The following is a 21619-nucleotide window of genomic DNA, read 5'->3' as shown; positions in this document are numbered from 1 at the left end:
AGTAAATATAATTTTTTGAGTGACTGTACACAATAGAACTACTGATGGATAAAGACGACATATCCGCTAATGAAAGTAAACATTCAACTCTCGATATTCTGTACCAAGATAAGATAACTATTGACGCTACATAAATGAACGAATGTGGTAAAAGGATCCTGGTTGGAAGAGGAAGGAGAACATAACAGAAATGACAGAGAAGATTGTAATTAACAGCAAAAGATGATGTAAAATTCATCAAAATCTTTAAATATATTTCTTCAGTATATTTTTTTATTTCCGATGACTTACCATATTCACTATATTACAGTAAACTTCTACCTCTTAAATTCCATAACTTAATTCTTACAAGCATTTAACTTTTATTCCTTTTCTTGAATATAGTACATTACCTTGTCGTATCTGGTCACCATCCACTGTAGTTCCTGTTCAGTTCAGCACAAAAAAAATCACTGCATCACCCACACATACTGACACGTTATCAGTGACCACAAAAGTCATTCGAGCAAGAAATGTAAGTCACTCTGGCTTACTTGTGGGAGGATGGTGTGTATACATGTTACCACAACACCAACACCACAACAGCACTGGATCAATACTATTATACTACAGTACTTGGGAAACACGCAAAAACAAATGAACGAAATAAACCCAACACTACACTACACTACACTACAAAACAATCCTGGTAAGGTGTCATATAACTCCTGAAAACACAACCTCAACAAAAAAATTTCTCCACATATATTCGTGAGTATCCAGGAACCTGATTTAAACACAGAGGTCAACCAGAATGCAACAGACTAATATTATCCACATAACAAAGGTAGACTAAACTACAACAACCATCACTAAACAATGCCATCCCTCATTCAGGATTTCAATCACAGCAGGAATACTAAGAGAGAACAAACTACATTACTCAAAAAGACACACGTCAATACACAAAAGGTTTTATGACAGTTGAACATAAAGAATCATCTTGAAGGATTGTCCCCACCAGGCATAGGTTCTTCTACACTACAGTGATGAAGTACTAAAGCATACAGTACAGTACAGGGTAATTGGGTAAATAAAAATCATGAACGGTGAGAAAGTGAATCTGGCTCAGAGTTAACTAACCTGGTATCCTTAGGCCACCTTAAAAAAAAATATAAACTTGTTGAATGTCATGTACAATAATTAATCAAAACACAAGAACTACTTAGGCTACATCATCTGACTACAATGATAGGACAGGTACTTGATCACTATGGTCAGACAGCATGGCGAAAGTAAGAGAGAACGGATCGGGTACTCACTGGACATTGGACGGGCCCGCATGGGAGTGTTGACATGCTTTAAGGTGTGGTCCTTTCTAATGCTTTCCATGAGAAGTTCCATTGGAGACGAGATTTTTCGTGGTGGAGGGAGAAGTTTTCGCTCTGATGCCTGAAAGAAAAATGACCAATGCATATAATCTTAGGAGCCATCAATAAATAAGAAACAAAAGATTTCAAAGTATACAGTACAGTACCCTGATGTCCAAATAAAAGCTGGCCAAAGAGCTCTTGTTCCATCTTCTTCATAAACTTCTACTGTATATGCTAAATACTTTTTCTTACATTATGGTAAGGACATGCCAGCTGTCCTTCCTCCAGTCCTTAATCAATTCCAAAAATCTAATCTAAAATAACCGCAGTCCTATTTGTGAGGTTAAGACTCTACACTATCACCATCTGTATTCGTCTTATACAGTTCTCAGCCTGTTCCTGCTTCCTTATACCTTCTTTCAAAGCCTAAATAAGTTCTCGCTTCTTACCAAAAACAGATCAATACCAAAAAGATAAGAGAGTTGTTGATAAGATGTTCTAAACGCCTTCTGCAGTTGGGTGCTTGTTATGTGAAGATAAGGAGATAACTGGTTAGTAAAAGGTCAGGTATCTAGAGATTCTGTCTGTAAATACCATTCCTTCATTTATTCTTATTTCTCTCTATGTTAAATCTTCCTCTCCACACAGCCTGTTTCTCAGTTCTAGATGCCATGGTTTATGATACCAGAACCATATTGAGAAATACCCTTCATCCCATTATCCTCCTCCAGTATGCTCACTATGGCAAATCTTCTCACTCAGAGCAAGTAAATGATTGCATCTTCAATTACGTAGATACCAAACAAACAAACAAGCAAAATTCTTGAGCTAATGTTTCAGTAGTTGCCTTCAGTACTTAAGGTATGGAGAAGGTCAGCGCCTAACATATGTACAGGTATTTGTGATGACTTATACATGTTATTACTCTTAAGTCCATGAGTAAATAAGGAATTCAAGATGTGTAAAGATGTATAGGAAATACTCTCTTAATCTTGCTTAGTCCCTCTGTACACCAGGATGAGACAGGATGTGGAAAATGTGGTTACTGACCATATTAATGTGCACTGATCTTGATACTGTTGAGGAGAGCTGAAAACACTGATCTGTCTTTATAATAAGGTAGTAAAAAGTAAGAAAATCCTACTCCGAATACTGTATTAGTGCCTGCAAGGTAAGTTGACTGATGGTGATTGTCACTTGGGGTCACTACCAGATAGCATCCTCTCCCTTACATGCCAAGGTCTCACATCCCCTGAATGCATCATTGTTCAACCATTTAGAAGCTCTCAATATAAACACAGTTGTTCCCCACACCCTATAAAACAAACACCACACTCCAAAAAAGGCTCCTTACATGACCCAAACAGTCTTTGATAACATAATACAAGAGAGCTAGATGAATACTTCTTCCTGATACACACCATAGTTGACAGGTTATCAGTACAAAATAAAATACTTCTCCACCAAAATTTCTCTCCTATATGACTGAGAAACAACAATGGAATAATGAATTGTTTCACATTGATAAATATCCTTGACATAGAAGGAAACCAAACTTCCCTACCATCCAAGGAATGAAGACTCCATCCTGTGTAACACATCTGTCTTAACCCCAGAGTCTTCTAACAACTCCCACCACCGAGAAGAACACTCGAGCTTCCTGGGAAATTAAGCCATGCTGTTTGTTAATCTAGCTTTTAAGAACAAAACACAGAAAGAGATCCCTTAGCTCTGCCTCAGAAGCTTCAAAAACTAACTTCCCCAGTATTTGCTCACACTGTCTGGGAAATTTCCTCCATCAGATGCTCAACCTAATCATTCCTCATATTCTACTCAAGACCTACTCAATGGAAAATTGTCATAGTAGTCAACTTAAGACTTTTTCTGATTCACTAAAAACCTGCTGTGTACAAAGAAATGTGTATTCCCTTTATGTGTCTGCCCTTAGGACAATTATTTCTTTTACCTGTAGTATTGTATATATGTGTGTGTGTGTAGACACACACACACACAAAACATACACTACAAATCAATAATAATTGGAAAATCCTCTCACAAATAATCAGAAATGTGACAGTCTACCCTCAAATTCGTGCTGTATTACTAAAGTAATAGAGCACGAATTTGAGGGTAGACTGTCACATTTTTAATATATTTGTTTCTGATTATTTGTGAGAGGATTTTCCAATTATTATTGATTTGTAGTGTATGTTTTGTGTGTGTGTGTGTCTACACACACACACATATATATATATATATATATATATATATATATATATATATATATATATATATATATATATATATATATATATATATATATATATATATATATATATATATATATATATATTTACAATACAGGTAAAGGTAATCACTGTCTCTAGAACAAATGGCTCCCTGTCCCAGCCGCGAAAATGCCGGCCACTTGGAGGGCATATTGTACTGTAATTTTAAAGATCATGATAAATCAAATACCTGTGGTACTGTATAATAAAGCTAAGAGCAGTTTATGGTGTTGCCTTAACTGATAGTGAGAAGACTTTCTCTTCACTTCCAAGGAAATATTTCTGTTGCCAGTTTGAGCAGCATGAACAGCATGTTGTTGTATGGCAGTGAAACACGGACAATTAAAGATGATAACACTCATAGACTGAGTGGGACAAAATGATAATAGTGAGAAGGATGTGTAATGTGACACTGATATATACAAAAATCTGTTGAGAGCTAAGAGGGAGGCTGGGTATTGAGAGCATTGGTGATGTTTTACATAAAGGTCAGCTGAGAGAGTCGGGGCATGTGGAGGAGAACTACTGGGTCAAGAGTTTGAATGTGGCATGGAAGAGAACCAGGAGTAGGAATAAATGAGGAGAGGTTGTGAGAAATGGCCTTAATGGGTGAGAACCTGATGAAGGACTACAAGAGACCCTGCAGCCTGGGGAGTTGACACAAACACAGACCGGCGTGGAAAATAGTAATGATGATTTATGACACTTTGTTCACCTTGACTTGTTTTGGCTGAGATCCTGAAACTTTATCAAATTCATCTTGGTAACCTTATGGCAAAACCCAGTGGTGTTACACACTATGAATGTGTGCACGATCTAGCTGCACTGGGGGTAAGCTGCATTCTTTCTCATTTGCTCCTTTGTTTAACATATGTATGATAATTTATGATTCCACTATATGGAAATCAAATTCCAAATACAGTATGTACAGTATACTGTATTTTGAAAATCCATCTCCACTTGCACTCTTAACCGGCCAACTGAAGGAGAAAGACTCGTTCACTGAATAATATGTTGTTGTAAAGCTTAAGTGATAAATTATCATGGTGGTACAGTATTGTGTTTTGGGAGATAATTAGATTTAGTCTTACCTTTCTAAGTGGTGGGCGTGACCTAATAAAGTCCAGGATTATAGTGTGAGCGTCCTTCTTGACACGTGGAGGTATGTCACCATTTACCATGACCTTGTTGAGAGTGTATCTGTGGGAGGAACTGATGGTTAGCTCTTAGTTTTGGTCTCACATTATTAATACACACCCGACGGATCTGACTTTCATGAACAAAATTAGAATACTGTCCACAGCTAATTAATACTTCAGAGGGCTTGATGGTAATGCATTTTGGACCTGAATAATTATTTATCCATACAAACTTCATTATCATTTCAATTAATAGTTTTACAAAAATAAGGTCAAATGTTCATAAATTTAGAATATGTACATTTATCTCAATCAGGATAAACCTGTGATAAAAATGTTCTACTATTCTGTACAATATTATGAAACACACGTTACAGTACAGTACATGCAGTACAGTACAATACCTGTACATACTTCAGGATTTCATATTCACATTCATCCCATACAAGATAAGAAAATGGCAGTAAAATAATAATAATAATGATCATTTGCAGTAATTAATTAGAGCTTAAGTCATCATTGTCCAGTTCTTTGCAAAATAAAAATAAATCAAACCTGAAACAATTAAGTTATTCTAAATTTACAGTTTTTGGTTTGACCGTTGAGAACTGTAGTGGCAGTGTTAAACTACTCCAATAAAACAATGTTAACAATAAACAACAACAACTAGACGGTTGACCCTTAATCCTTTGTCACTAGAGTATTACAAATATCCCAATCAAACAATGGAGCTTTTATTTCGTTGTCTCCTACATTGTTATCGTTCTATTAGGTGCCTATTGCTGTCTAAATACAGACCAATTTACTCAAACATACCTATTCCAATATACAAGTGACAAAAACAGACTGAAACACATCTATTTAAGGCTCCACTTACATCAGAAAACTTAACCAAACAATAGTGACGTCAATACAAGCGTTTGACAATATATATCTTTATTTTTCAGTGATGGTTATTGTCAATTAACTGAAGTACCAAAGACACAGAGGCCAAAAGTAACCAATTTTCATCTATATTATTCTGATGTCCGCAACAAGCGAACTCCACAAACTAAACTAAATCTAATCTTAGCCTGAAAAAGTCTTATTATGGTATTAACCTGCGTGATCTGATATCGTCCATAAGCATTTCATAAGGTGTAAGAGCATACTCGATGGGTCCACGCGAGTATTCAAACTTCTTCAACTTGACGCCATTCCTCAACTCCCACATGACCTGCATCCAAAGTCGTGCCTGAAAGAGAAGAGATATTTTAGTCACGAATTCAGGGACAGTCTTAAAAAATACTTCCCTTAACCGGAAAAATTAAATATAGTATAATTGTGTATATTTTGAGCACATCTTGGCATTGTTGACCCTGAAAAATACCAATTCATCTAGCATCTTGCATTTTATATTAAACGTAATTAATTTCATTTTGGATAATATTATTGTTGTATATTTATCTAAGTATAGTTAATGAATAGGTTAATGGTATCATGAGGTGGTGTGTAGTTGGCTAGGTCAATGAACTCCAATCAAGGGTCGGCCTGTTACAGTAATACAAGCTAGATTACGTAATGTATTCTACCGTAACAAAAACATGGTAGTGGCATTTTGTCCGATTAATTATTTTGGGTGTTGAGATTCTGTCCAGGGGAAAAGCTTTATTAGGATTTTGTCCAATTGCTGATATGTGTTGGTCAGCCCACTTGCGGTCATTAGTAGATGAGAGATTTTTTTTCCTATACAGCGCTTCAGTATATTTCTTGGTCTAATACATTATCACCAAACCTTACAGAAGAAATGTTGTAATTGTCAAAATTCGTTGGAATCTGTTTTCGGGAATTCAGATTTTTACCCAAACATAACTTACGGGCTAACATGAAATCGATTTATCTAACGAGCGCTAGTTGGGTTAAGTTATGTAAGAATTGTGAATTTCTGGATATGCACTCAACGAATTTCGATAATAATAAATTTTCTTCTTTAGAGTTTGATGAGAAAAAATATAAATTACCCGCTTCTTCCATAAAAAAAAAAATACGGAATGCAATCTGCAGCGTGACTTTTACATCTGCATCGCCAAATAAAAAATCTTCACTGAAAATTGTATTCATATTACTGAGAGAAAAAGCTTTAATATGAGTTTATCTGCGGGTGTATGTCAACAGGTGTCCTGCCGCAATACATCGACCCTTCCCTCCCAGCAATGCGACTAATGTTAATCAAGTACCACAGCAACACAACCCACTAAACTAAAGTGACTAAACCATATATTATTTTTTTTAAACCAAACGAAAATAATATAATCCAACGATATAAGAGCAATTTAAATTTTGTTTTAGTTAAGCTTGACAAATCCGGGTCGTTACAATAAACAAAGGGAAAAAAAAAACAGTGAAGTGGTTCTGTCCGTGGTTCGTTTGTAACACTAGGCACTTTCGTCCCCCCTCTCGCCCGACTCTTTCCAGGTGAAATATGTAGAAGGTTCTCAATATTTCACGACCTTTCCACTGAGCTAAAGCAACTTGTTTACGGGAGGATGCGGCCCCGGGGAATCCTTTTCATCCTTCCTACATTCACAGACTATTGTATGCCATCATCATCTGCATATTGCTATCCACGCAGACACAAATATGGTATGGGGGAAAACATCTATCTTTTAACCCTTTGAGAATACGGAAGCAAATAAAATAAATTGCACCATGGTAATTCGATCAATAAATGCTCGTTATCTACTACAGAAGTACAGTAATAGATGTCATTTATTTATTCTTATAAGGAGGATTAATGATATATGAGTGAAAATAGATATTAAAAAATTAATATTGGTTACGATACTTTCAAACAAATGACTATCGGGCCATCTTGTCTCGCGTATAAAAGGTGTATTGATTTAAAAGATACGACGAATTGCTCTATTAAGTAAGATATCTTGAGTCCTTAAGTAAGATGATTGAATCCTTTGAGTATACAGTCCTTTCATTTCATTGTATATTCCTTTCCGTAAGATGATATCGTACTCAAGGTGTTAGGTCGTCGTACACAAGAGCGTTAAGTTATCGTGCTCAGGTTAAATTATCATACTCAAGAGGATTGCCATCGTACTCAGAGGGTTGTCATCGTACTCAGAGGGTTGTCATCGTACTCAGAGGGTTGTCATCGTACTCAGAGGGTTGTCATCGTACTCAGAGGGTTGTCATCGTACTCAGAGGGTTGTCATCGTACTCAGAGGGTCGTCATCGTACTCAGAGGGTTGTCATCGTACTCAGAGGATTGCCATCGTACCATACAGGGTTAATTCGTCGTACTCAGAAGGTTAAGTCATCGATCGTACTCTGATACTCAAGAGGGTTAATACTAAAGCATCACACAACTTCTACAAAACAACAACAAACGTTATTCTTTTCACTTCTTTAAATAATAGTTATAAAATCACCTCTAACCTACTTAAGTTTTCTCTACAAATCTGCACCGCGTATCATTATTTTTCCTTTGTTTACTTTATTGTCAAGGAATGTATAAACCAAGTGTGGGTGTGGACACGGTGGGCGGGGCGGACCGGGAGAAGGGAATGTGTGTTGGGACATTAGTGTGTCCCCTCACAGACCCCCGGATAACCATCTCCTTGACTTTAAAACACCACCAAGACAACAGCTTCAGGAACACACCACGGGGGGTACAAGGGTGGGGGGTAGGGGCTCAGCAGGAGGGTCACGGTGGGGAGCCAGTGAGAGGGTTATAAAGCCATGAGAATCAATGGCCGGCGCCCCCCACCTCCCCCCCCTACACACTCGACGCACATGTTCCCTTTAATCTGTTCTAACACGCAATCATTATCCCTAAAACTTATAATAACCACCACCAACATGTAAAATAAGTTAATTCTACTTATTATAATATAAAAATATCAAGCTTGCGGCCCAGTCGCTAATTTTAATCACATCAAACCGCTGGGTGTATGTCCCGTCTACTCCCACTCCCAGGAACGTCACCATGGAAACCATGACGCCAAAGCCTCGTGAGCCAATCAGCTGCTGTCGTGACGTTATGGCTGGAATTTTTGGCCAATCCCACGTCTGTTTCTCAGTGACGTCATAGAGGCTCTTATCTCTTATGATCGTGAGCCCTTTGGATTATTTATAGATTGCATTATGTCACTATAAAGCACCGCCTAACCCCTGTAAACCTCTAAACGAAGCGCGCTAAATAATTCAAAGAGATCCAACAATGCCGAGAAAAGAACGGAAGCGTCCTAAATTTATCCTCGCCATTACACTAGACCAGAGGGAAAGAAAATAAGTAATCTGGTTAATGGCTTCTCTATTATACCGGAGGTGGAGTTAACTTGTTTAATGGTTACAAAGAAAAACTTACAGATAATGACACAGATATAAATTATGTGTTTAATAGCCTTCATGACGGAAACATTCACGCTAGGAAGAGCTGGATGGTGTAGTTCTTTGTGTAGGAGTGTGGTGCCTCGCCTGGCTTGACTCTCATCAGTTCTTACGTAAATTATTCTTCGTAAATTGAGACATAAATTAGTTTATAACATCTTGATGTAATCTGAATCATATAAATAACTTCCCAAATGGCAAAAAAGTTTAGAATGAGACTACCGTACGTCTGATAAGTTCATTAAACACTAATTAGGAGAAAAGATGCCTACGTGATGCAGTATATATATATTTTTACTGTACATGACATAACGCCCTATGTATACAATACCATGAGACGTTTATATATACAGTGTGGCCACGAAATACACATATACATAATTAGCTTCCTCTAATTTATGTTAAGATAAAAACATTCCTTCATCAAGCAGTAAATCTACCTAAAAAAACTAGGGTATACAAGATCTGCATCACGAGCTCTGGCTACAAATAAACTTTATAAACATATTCTAACTTTCTTATCAACATTCAGCCCGCGGGAGGTCTAGTCCACTAATGCCATAAAGTTAATGATAAGCAAGTCTTCATGACGGGGGAGGAGGAGAGGAGAGGGAGAGAGGTGCAACTGCCAGCGTCCCCAGCCAAGAGAGTTAAACGCGGCCATTTCTTTGTTCCAATACGCTACGCTACCCCTCCCGCCCTTCCTCTCAACTAATGGGTCAAATTAGCTGATTAAATTATCTTTAGCCATCTATAGGAAAGGTATTTACGTCGTTGTATAAATATAAATGCTCAAAATAAGTGATAATGAGATGTGATGAATTTGATAGTGATACGTTAGAGTTAATAATACCAGTTTCTAGACTCTGTATATAAACTCTCAAGAGTGTATAATTAAATATACTATATAACCAGAGTATTTGTGTTAAATTGTTGGAAACGCCCGTTATCACCACCAACTGTTTTTTTCCTTCAACTATGAATTCAATGATGATGTCAACCTAATAAAGGGATTATTTTAGGTAATTCTTCTTTAAGTCTTATTTCTTGGTGTTTATAATGCTAGAGTTACTTACAGCGAGTTTTTCACAGTTTTGTTTTCGCTGTTAATTCTTTGTTTTTAACTCTTAAAATAAATCTCGTTTTTCACAGCCCGATAATTCTTCTTATTCACTATTCAATCTTCGTTCTGTAGATCCGATTACAGTATATAACATCCGATTACAGTATATAACATCCGATTACAGTAACTTTGGCCTCGATTTAACTGGATTAGCTTTTGGCAGCGATACAGATTTTTCTACCATTACAGATTTTCAGATACAAAAAAAAAGAAATAAAATTCTCTACCCGACAGCTGCAGTGAGTGACGAAGGCGGTAATGCCACGTCTACCCGCCAGCTGCAGTGAGTGACGAAGGCGGTAATGCCACGTCTACCCGCCAGCTGCGTGGGACGAAGGCGTAATGCCGTCCCCGCCAGCTGCGTGGACGAAGGCGGTAATGCCGTCTCCGCCAGCTGCGTGGTGACGAAGGCGGTAATCCTCCCCGCCAGCTGCAGTGTGACGGGCGGTAATGCCGTCTCCGCCAGCTGCAGTGGTGACGAAGGCGGTAATGCCGTCTCCGCCAGCCGTGTGACGAGCGAACCCGTCTACCGCCAGCTGCAGTGGTGACAGCGGTAATGCCGCCCCGCCAGCTGCAGTGAGTGACGGCTAATCCGCCCGCCAGCTGCATGACGAAGGCGGTAATGCCGTCACCCAGCTGCAGGGAAGCGGTAATGCCCGTCTTCCTCCATTGATCACACGTAAACCAACACTTTTATCTGCCGGGTCAGGATTTTCGGTAAAGTTGTGGTTTATTTTTCCCAGAAGTGAAAAAAAAAATATGGATCACCTGAAGATTAGCAACCAACAGTTTGTTTCACTTTACGATTGATCACCCTAATGCTAACCTAATCTAACGTAACACTAACCTAATCTAACGTAACACTAACCTAATGCTAACCTAATCTAAAGTAACACTAACCTAACCTAACGTAACACTAACCTAATCTAACGTAACACTAACCTAATGCTAACCTAACACTAACCTAATCTAACGTAACACTAACCTAACCTAACGTAACACTAACCAATGCTACCTAACACTAACCTAATCTAAAACACTAACCTAACCTAGTAACACTAACCTATGCTAACCACTAACCTAATCTAACGTAACACTAACTAACCTAACGTAACACTAACTAATGCTAACCTAACACTAACTAATCTAACGTAAAACTAACTAATCTAACGTAACACTAACCTAATCTAACGTAACACTAACCTAATCTAACGTAACACTAACCTAATCTAACCTAACACTAACCTAATCTAACGTAACACTAACCTAATCTAACGTACTAACCTAATCTAACACAACACTAACCTAACTAACTAACACTAACCTAATCTAACCTAACACTAACTAATCTAACCTAAACCAATCTAACCTAACACTAACCTAATCTAACCCTAACCTAACCTAACGTAACACTAACCTAATCTAACGACTAACCTAATCAGTAACACTAACAATCTACCAACACTAACCTAATCAACGTAACACTAACCTAACCTAACGCAACACTAACGTAATCTAACGTAACACTAACCTAACGAACACTAACCTAACGTAACACTAACCTAATCTAACGTAACACTAACCTAATCTAACGTAACACTAACCTAACCTAACAGTACTAACCTAACCTAACCTAACACTAACCTAACCTAACCTAACACTAACCTAACGTAACACTAACCTAATCTAACGTAACACTAACCCTAATCTAACCTAACACTAACCTAACCTAACGTAACACTAACCTAACCTAAAGGGGATATTGAGGAAGGAGATACCTGGAGAAGAGAAGAGAAGAGAGAAGAGAAGAGAGAGGATCACAGATAACACCACCAAATTACACCATTGTCTTTAACTATCGTCTAACCTCTACACACACACCTGTAATTCCCTTAATAACAGGTGTAATTTGACGACAACACGAGGTATAACATAAGGTAATCCCGCAGCTCAGGTATAACAATAATTAACCCCCCCACAAGGACTGGACTGGTACCCGGCTGTCAAAACAAACCCACAACAGATAATGCATTTGATCAACCCTGGGCATCTGATTGGCTAACACAATTATCTTATTTCTCTAACCAACAATTATATCTATTTTTCACTAAAAACTCTTAAATAATTAACTACACCTCATCAACTTACAGGTAAATGAATCAATTAATTAAATGACGTTTTTGAGGGAATTACCTATTGTACCTTTAGTATACGCCATCAGGGTACCAGCTTCTCCCCCCTTCCCCCTTTAAATATATCGACCAGGTGAAACGAGAAGGTCAGGACAGGTGAGACACGGTTACCTCCCTCAATAAATCTGACAATTAATAATACCTGTGGTGCTGGTGCTGGATTTCGAACCTCAGATTTAAATAGCAAATCATAATGATATATATTTAGATACAGATTACGATTTAGTACATTATTGGTACGAGTATTTTCTCCCTATTTTTCAAAGCGTAAATAGTGAAATATATCAGGATTCTGGTCTTTTTTTTAACATAATTACTATATTAAGAAGTATATACCATAATATAAGCCAATTTCACACGTAAATCACTACTGTATAATTCTAGTCACCAATCACATTAAACTGGGAATATAAAACTAAACAATCACAAATATCAATCACTAAGTAATCACCAACCACACACGAAACTTTTAAGATTAAACTAACCAATCACACGCATCAATCACTAACCACACACTAAAGACCAATCAAACTAACCAATCAGACGCATCAATCACTAACCAATCACACGCATCAATCACTAACCACACACTAAAGACCAAACAAACTAACCAATCACACACATCAATCACTAAACCAATCACCAACTCACCCAATCTTCAGACTGTAGTTCACGAAGGTCATGCTCGGAGCTGAGGAGGTCAGAAGACTGGGTAGAGAACTTGTTGCCTTGTGCCACCTTAATGAGGAAAGAGGCCAGGTCGATGGATTCAGCCACCTGTGCCCTGATGACCGCCCGATAGTGTTCGCACACCCCGCCCTCCAGGCCCCCGTTCGTCAGCCGGCTCTCACACACCTAAGGAGGAGAGAAGGGAGGGGGTATAGTTTTTGTATTTAACACTGAGAAAGGTTTATTTAACACTGAGAAAGGTTTATTTAACACTGAGAAAGGTTTATTTAACACTGAGAAAGGTTTATTTAACACTGAGAAAGGTTGATTTAACACTGAGAAAGGTTGATTTAACACTGAGAAAGGTTGATTTAAAAGGTTGATTTAACACTGAGAAAGGTTGATTTAACACTGAGAAAGGTTGATTTAACACTGAGAAAGGTTGATTTAACACTGAGAAAGGTTGATTTAACACTGAGAAAGGTTGATTTAACACTGAGAAAGGTTGATTTAACACTGAGAAAGGTTGATTTAACACTGAGAAAGGTTGATTTAACACTGAGAAAGGTTGATTTAACACTGAGAAGTTGTTGATTTAACACTGAGAAAGGTTCATTTAACACTGAGAAAGGTTGATTTAACACTGAGAGGTTGATTTAACACTGAGAAAGGTTGATTTACCAGAAAGGTTGATTTACACTGAGAAAGGTTGATTTAACACTGAGAAAGGTTGATTTAACACTGAGAAAGGTTGATTTAACACGAGAAAGGTTGATTTAACACTAGAAAGGTTGATTTAACACTGAGAAAGGTTCATTTAACACTGAAAAGGTTGATTACACTGAGAAGGTTGATTAACACTGAAAGGTATTTACACTGAAAGGTATTACACTGAAAGGTTCATTTAACACTGAAAGGTTCATTTAACACTGGGTCTTTAACCAAAGGTTGATTTACACTGAGAAAGGTTGATTTAACACTGACAAGGGCTAATTAAACTGCAAATAAAGGTAATATACTGAAAACTAAGATAATTACATTTAAAACAAAGGTAAATTTCACTGAAAATAAAGGTAATTACACTAAAAAAATGTAATGACCCAATTCAACCCTAATTGTGTTAATCAGGTCAGAATAATTACATTTAGCTGTAGGTGTGTGTGACAAATACAGACATAGACACACACACACACACACAGATAGATAGATACTTATATAAGACACACATACTGGAGAGAGAGAGAGAGTGTTACCTGTAGCGCCTCTGCCATGGTAAAGTTGGCACTGCGATCCATCTCGTCCTCAGAATCACCGGAGTCCCGTTCGATCCCTTCATCATCCGTTCCCCCGTTCACACTCTGCAACACAATTATTAACTTAACATAACTCCTTAAATACGGTACTAACACAACTTAAAGATAAAATATACTATTACTAGACACATTAACATACATACAGATTGATAAATAGGGTTAAATAGGCAATAAATAGGACTAATGCGAGTTGCCGAGTATCTGTACCAATTTTGTTTTCACCTGGACTAATTAAACCCTTTTCACATGGACTAATTAAACCCTTTTCACCTGGACTAATTAAACCCCTTTTTACCTGGACTAATTAAACCCTTTTATCACTCGACATAAACCCTTTTCACCTGGACCAATTAAACCTTTTTTTTTCACCTGGAGTTAATGACCTTAGAGTGAATGAGCACTGGTCATATCACACCAAAGACCAGGATACTGGAGAAGCCTCATGTGGGGGGTGGGGGAGGGAGGGAGTAGGGAGGGGAGGGAGGAAGGGGAAATTGGGGGGTGGGTAGAGGAGATTGGGGAGAGTGGGAGGAGGAGAAGGGAAGGGGGATGGATGATAGAAGGATTTTACTTACCCTATTGACCTCACATCTTATCATAACACTTAACAATAGCACTTTATTCCCCTTACACTTTTATTTCACTAATTAAATAAAAACCAAACCTAACCGCCAGCCAAACCCAACCCAACCTAACCTAACCTAACCTAACCTAACCCAACCCAACCCAACCCAACCAAACCAAACCCGACCAAACCAAACATAACAACCTAACCTAACCAACCCAACCCAACCTAACCTAACCTAACCCAACTCAACTAACCACCAAACCAAACCCAACCAAACCAAACCTAACCAACAACCTAACCCAACCTAACCAAACCAAACCTAACCAAACCAAACCAAACCAAACCCAACCAAACCAAACCTAACCCAACCAAACCAAAAACCTAACCAAACCAAACCTCCAAACCTAACCTAACCTAACCCAACCAAACCACAAACCTAACCCCGCCTTTCTTGACTTGGCTGATTCTATTTTTCCATTGTTTTGGGATTTTTTATATTACAGATTAATTCAGCCAATGATTAAGTCTTCTCTTACTATTCTTGGTTATCATTGGTCAGTTGTTCTCTCTCTCTCTCTCCTACTCCAATGTCACCAATTCTACTCCATTTTCACTCCCTCCTCTCTTCCTCCTCCTCCTCTTCTTCTGGGTATGGAGAATGTTAGATTCGCCAATACTTGAATCTATACAATCACGACACAATCACCATCACTGAGTTTAAACAATCACGACACAATCACCATCGATGACTCTAAACAATCACTACACAATCACCATCACTGAGTTTAAACAATCACGACACAATCACCATCACTGAGTTTAAACAATCACGACACAATCACCATCAATGACACTAAACAATCACTACACAATCACCATCAATGACTCTAAACAATCACTACACAATCACCATCACTGGATCTACACAATCACTACACACACAACAGCGGTCATTAATACACCTTGGTCAGCCACAATCACCAAACAGAAGTGAGAACAGACATTTTCTTAACCCGAAAATAAAGTCTACGTTCTTTACCAGCCGTCTTTCACAATCACCTGTGGTAAGTGGTGACCTGACCTGACCTGACCTGACCTGACCTGACCTAACCTGACCTGAACCTAACGTAACCGCCATTGATGATGATGATGATGATGATGATGATGATGATGATGATGAGAGATGATGATGATGATGGTGGTGGTGGTGATGATGATGTCAGATCTGTGCGGACATTGAGCGAGTCAGTCAGGAGGAGGAGGATGAGTGAGGGATGAGTGAGTGGATGAGTGAGGATGATGAGTGATGGTGACTGAATTAGTGAGTGAATGAGTGAGTGAGTGACAGCTACGAGTCAAACACCTACCAGTACATCGCCACGACATCACTTCAGGCAGGTGCTCGGGAGGTAAGGAGGAGGTGCAGGAGGAGGTGCAGGAGGCGAGGAGGAGGTGCAGGAGGAGGTGCAGGAGGCGAGGAGGAGGCAGGATACGAGGAGGAGGCAGGATACGAGGAGGAGGTGCAAGAGGCGAGGAGGTGGAGGAGAAGAGGCAGGGGGAGGAGAGGAGGAGAACGCTCAGAAGGTGGAGGAGGACGTCAGGAGGTGGAGGAGGACGTCAGGAGGTGGAGGAGGACGTCAGGAGGGGAGGAGGACGTCAGGAGGTGGAGGAGGACGCCAGAGATGGTGGGACGTCAGGAGGTGGGAGGAGGACGTCAGGAGGTGGAGAGGAGGACGCAGGAGGGAGAAGGGTGAGATGGAGGAGGACGTAGGAGGTGGAGGAGGACGTCAGGAGGTGGAGGAGGAACAAGGAGGTGGAGGAGGACGTCAGGAGGTGGAGAGGAGGACGTCAGGAGGTGGAGGAGGACGTCAGGAGAGTGAGGAGGAGCAGGAGATGAATGCACTTTTACGACGACAAGGACGACACTGGACCAACCAACATAGGTGGTCATGATGCTGGTGGTGACCTCAACGAAGAGAGAGAGGAGGGGAGAGGGGGGAAGAGGGGGAGAGAGGGAGGGGTCCGTCACGGTGCTGGTACTGAGATAACTACCTATACAACCACATGGAGGAAGGGGAAGAGGAAGGAGGAGGAGAGGAAGAGGAAGGAGGAGGAGGAAGAGGAGGCGAGGAAGACGCGACACCATATGGAGAGGACAAGGTTGGTTAGAGAGAGAGAGAGAGAGTCAATTATTTCTTTACTATTTAACACCTAACCAGACGATGACCCTAATTTGCATATTCAAACAAGATCAGAATTATTCCCCCCAAAATAAGATGTTTTATCATGGCTGGTACTGTCTCTTAGCCATCACGTGTCTGAGTACTACCTGTCTTTTTGTTTAATGTCTGGAACTAATTAAGACATTAATGAAGGTCTTTTAGGTCAAATAATTAATTACATGTTAAATACAGATTCTTACAGTGCATGAAATTTAGGTTCTAAAATTACGTTCAACAGAGGTTTTAAGAGTGCACACGAGCAGTTCTACGTACATAGTCTGTGTACACACATGAGGGCATACGAGCAAACCACAAGACAAAACACAAACACACACACACACACACACACACACACACACACACACACACACACACACACACACACACACACACACACACACACACACACACACACCCACATACTTGAACAACTACAGGTGCACATGAAAAACTACACATACACACATGAACACTATTATGTACACATCAACTATACGTACATGTGTGTGTGTAAACTACATGTGGTTCACATGACAATATATATCTGAAACTACGCAGAGTGAGGTGGACTTGCACGCAAAATTGGTGAATTGCACGCAAAATTAGTGAGCTGCACGCAAAATTGGTGAACTGCACGCAAATTTAGATACTATACGCAACAAAATGGTATTATACGCAAAATCAAGAAGTTGCACGCAAAATTGTGAGGTGCACGCAAAATTGGGGGACTACACGTTTAACTGGAGGGAAGAAGATACACCATAAAGGTAGACACTGCAATGCATACACAGACTGCACGCAAGAAAAGAGAAGACATCACACGCAAAATGAGGCTCACACTCAAACGGTAGAAATAACACACACACACACACACTAGAACACACACGCAAAAAATAGGCACTGCACTCAAACGTGGGGAGATAGACCCCATGCAAAATAGAAGATGTGTTCCAACTGCACGCAAAATAAGAAAACCACACTCAAAAAGAAAGGAGGCACACAATTATAGGGAGGTCATACACTCAAAATGGGAGGCTGCACAAAAAATATACACTCAAAATGGGAGGTCATACACGCAAAATGGGGTCATACACTCAAATTAAGGAGGGAACGCGCGTAAAACAGTTAAGATAATGCACTCACAAAATAGGGTCACACACATAGGAAGGAGTGCACGCAAATAGGGAAGGATTACACACAAATAGGAAGGAAATGCACGCAAAAGGGAGGTAATGCACGCAAAACAGGTATATGACACGCAAAATAGGTTGAGTATGTACGCCCTAGGACTGCGTATATACAGTAGACATGATATGGGTGTTCAGATTCAGGACACGTCTATGGTCTAATCTGGACACGCTGACATGGTAAGGGCCAAACTAACTACCCCAGGGCTTTGACATGTGGACACGGTGAATAGAGACAGGTGAACGACTCAATAAATTATGGACACGGCGAGGACATGGGTTAACATTAGGACACTCAAAATGGCCATATTAACAATCGAATTGGAAGACTTTTGACATGTGGACATGGTTTACTACCCACTTAAAAGACCATACAGACATGTTAACACAGCGAGGTTATCGGACATGCGGACACGGGGCGACACGACAAGGGCCTTTGACATGGAGCCTGTTAACACACCCTGACATGCGGACAAGGTGCAAGCCACGGGACAGGCGGACACGGTAATAACCCTTGACAGACCCACGCAGGAGCTATGTATCTTAAAACCTGACATGCGGGACACGTATGAAGTACTGTATCACACGTGTCCACTTGTAGCAAAAAACAAACAACAAACAAACACTTTCATGCGTACACGGAAACGGGGGGGAGGAGGGGAGATGAGGAGGGGAGATGGGGAGGAGGGGGAAGAGGAGGGAGGGGGAAGATCACGGACATGCAGATGTGTGTATCACACACAGGAGGATGGAGGTGGGGGAGGGAGGGAGGAAAAGGGGCAATGGGGCAGAAAAGGCAGAAAAGGGGCAAGGGGCAGAAAAGGGGGCAAGGGGCGAAAAGGGGCAAGGGGGCAGAAAAGGGGGGCAGGGGTGCAGAAAGGGGCAAGGGGGCAGAAAGGAGAAAAGGGGCAGAAAAAGGGGGAAAAGGAGGAATAGGTATAACATGCGTCGTACCTGGTCGTTTGAAGACACAACATCGGCGCCGAGTGACACGACCAGCCAGGGTCCCTGAAGCGTGTGGCAGCGTGTGGGGGGTGGGGGGGTGTTATCATGGTGGTGGTGGTGACATAACTTACATACATACATACACTCAGACTAATATACATGCATACATACATACACATTCATACATACATACACGTTCATTCATACATACATACATACATACACACACTCACACTAACAAACATACATACATACATAAGTTCACACATACATACATACATGCACACACTCACACTACTGTACAATCTCACATACATACAGTACATACATAGAATACGTTCACTCATACACATACGTGCACACAAAACATGCACAGACTCACACACACACACACACACACACACACACACACACACACACACACACACACACACACACACACACACACACACACACACACACACACACACACACACACACACAAAAACAAACACAACACACACACCAATCACAATCACCACACACTCAACAATCAAGCATACCACCAATATTATACTCTCATCATACTTCCAAAACATACCCTCATCTAGTATGCTTCAGGGCATGAGATATAACACTAGTATACTCTGTTTGTTTTGTAGAGCAGGAGTATACTGTATATTATGTAGCATAGGTTTTGAGTATACCCTATTTTTTTTAGTATACCTCTTTGATATACCCCACTACCACTGTCTCTATAAATATGCCTTCAATAGCATACTCAAGTGAAGGGACGAAAGTATATATTGAGTATAACCATTTATTAGTTCACGTCAGTTCTCCTTATCAAACCATTTAATACAGTAAGTCTATCTATTTATTTATCTATCTATCTAACTACATATCTATCTATCTGTCTGTCTGTCTGTCTGTAATAGCCAAACAATAATAATAATAATAATAATAATAATAATAAAAATAATAATAATAATAATAATAATAATAACAACAACTACAAGCAATAATTATGATGATGATGATGATGATGATGACACACACACACACACACACACACACACACACACACACACAAATAAAAAAAATAAATATGAACAAGGACACTTCCTAAAGATGACAGCCACGAGGAGGGCTGGGAAGGGAGGAGGCTGGGGGAAGAGGAGGAGGCTGGGGGAAGGAGGAGGCTGGGGGAAGAGGAGGAGGGCTGGGAAGGAGGAGGGGGGAAGAGGAGGAGGGCTGGGGGAAGAGGAGGAGGGCTGGGGGGGAAGGAGGAGGAGGGGCTGGGAAGAGGAGGAGGCTGGGGAAGAGGAGGAGGGCTGGGAAGAGGAGGAGGGCTGGAAGAGGAGAGAGAGGGCTGAGGGAAGGGGGCTGAGAGGAAGAGGGGCTAAGAAGAGGAGGAGGAAGGTAAGAGGAAAAGGAGGAGATCTGGGAGGATTAACCACCCATCCACCATCACCATCACCCCTCACCACCATCACCCCTCACCATCACCCCTCACAACCACTATCAACCACTACCACAATACCACACACAACCTACCACACTCAGAATCCAGAATTGCGTAACCATCCTCTCCCTGATACGCCCTATACGCAGATCATCCCCATCACCTACGCCTCCTTCTGCGTCGCTTCAGGAGTTACGCAGTTAGTCACTTCATTTTCTGTGCGATTATGAGAGGCCATCTTTGAGGTCACTTAACTACTGATGACTACAACCACAGACTCTACCACCCAGCCTCCCTCACAACCATTAACACTCCTTATTGGTTAGTTGTGTGGCTGACTCTGTGTGTGTGTGTGTGTGTGTGTGTGTGTGTGTGTAACAACTCGACCGTAAACGTCTCAAACAGCGGGAGATAAACTCGAGTAATAAAACACCTACCTGGCAACCCATCTACCTCACCAAGCAACAACCTAGTCACACACACACACACACACACATCGTTTAGAAACACCTAAGACAATTTAGCCATTAATAATCATCTTACACCTGAGGTTTAATTAAGGTTATTAAAGGTAGGTTAAAGATACTATCAATATCCTATGGTTGACTTAAGTAAACAGACTACATTAATATTATTTTTATCATATATTTTCATCCACAAATTCTACAAGTTTCCCCAAAAATAAAAAAATATATATATATTATTTTTTAAGAGGTAATTTGTTTTGCTATAAATTTTATATCTAGGAAAAAATTGTTGTTCTTGCCATCACAAAAAAATATTGGTACGTGTGT

The 21619-nt window shown here is 40.0% G+C and overlaps 1 protein-coding gene across 1 annotated transcript in view; it reads right to left on the bottom strand.

The window, feature by feature from the left end:
• Positions 1 to 1095: 1095 nt before the first annotated feature.
• The window catches only part of LOC121878017 (protein spire homolog 1-like), a 33053-nt gene continuing 12529 nt past the window's right edge, over positions 1096 to 21619 (bottom strand). Inside the window, exons 2-7 of the mRNA XM_042383975.1 lie at positions 14400 to 14504; positions 13129 to 13332; positions 5880 to 6013; positions 4732 to 4840; positions 1302 to 1431; positions 1096 to 1140 (exon numbers count right to left, since the gene is read on the bottom strand). Of these exons, the coding sequence (XP_042239909.1) occupies positions 1118 to 1140; positions 1302 to 1431; positions 4732 to 4840; positions 5880 to 6013; positions 13129 to 13332; positions 14400 to 14504 (705 nt within the window). The 3' untranslated portion in view covers positions 1096 to 1117. The remainder of the gene's footprint in view (positions 1141 to 1301; positions 1432 to 4731; positions 4841 to 5879; positions 6014 to 13128; positions 13333 to 14399; positions 14505 to 21619) is intronic.

The sequence above is a fragment of the Homarus americanus genome, unplaced genomic scaffold, assembly GCF_018991925.1.
Source record: "Homarus americanus isolate GMGI-L3 unplaced genomic scaffold, GMGI_Hamer_2.0 scaffold51227, whole genome shotgun sequence".
NCBI classification, from domain to species: Eukaryota; Metazoa; Arthropoda; class Malacostraca; order Decapoda; family Nephropidae; genus Homarus; species Homarus americanus.
The sequence above is the reverse complement of the archived record's forward strand: the minus strand, read 5'-3'. Positions and strand labels throughout refer to the sequence as shown.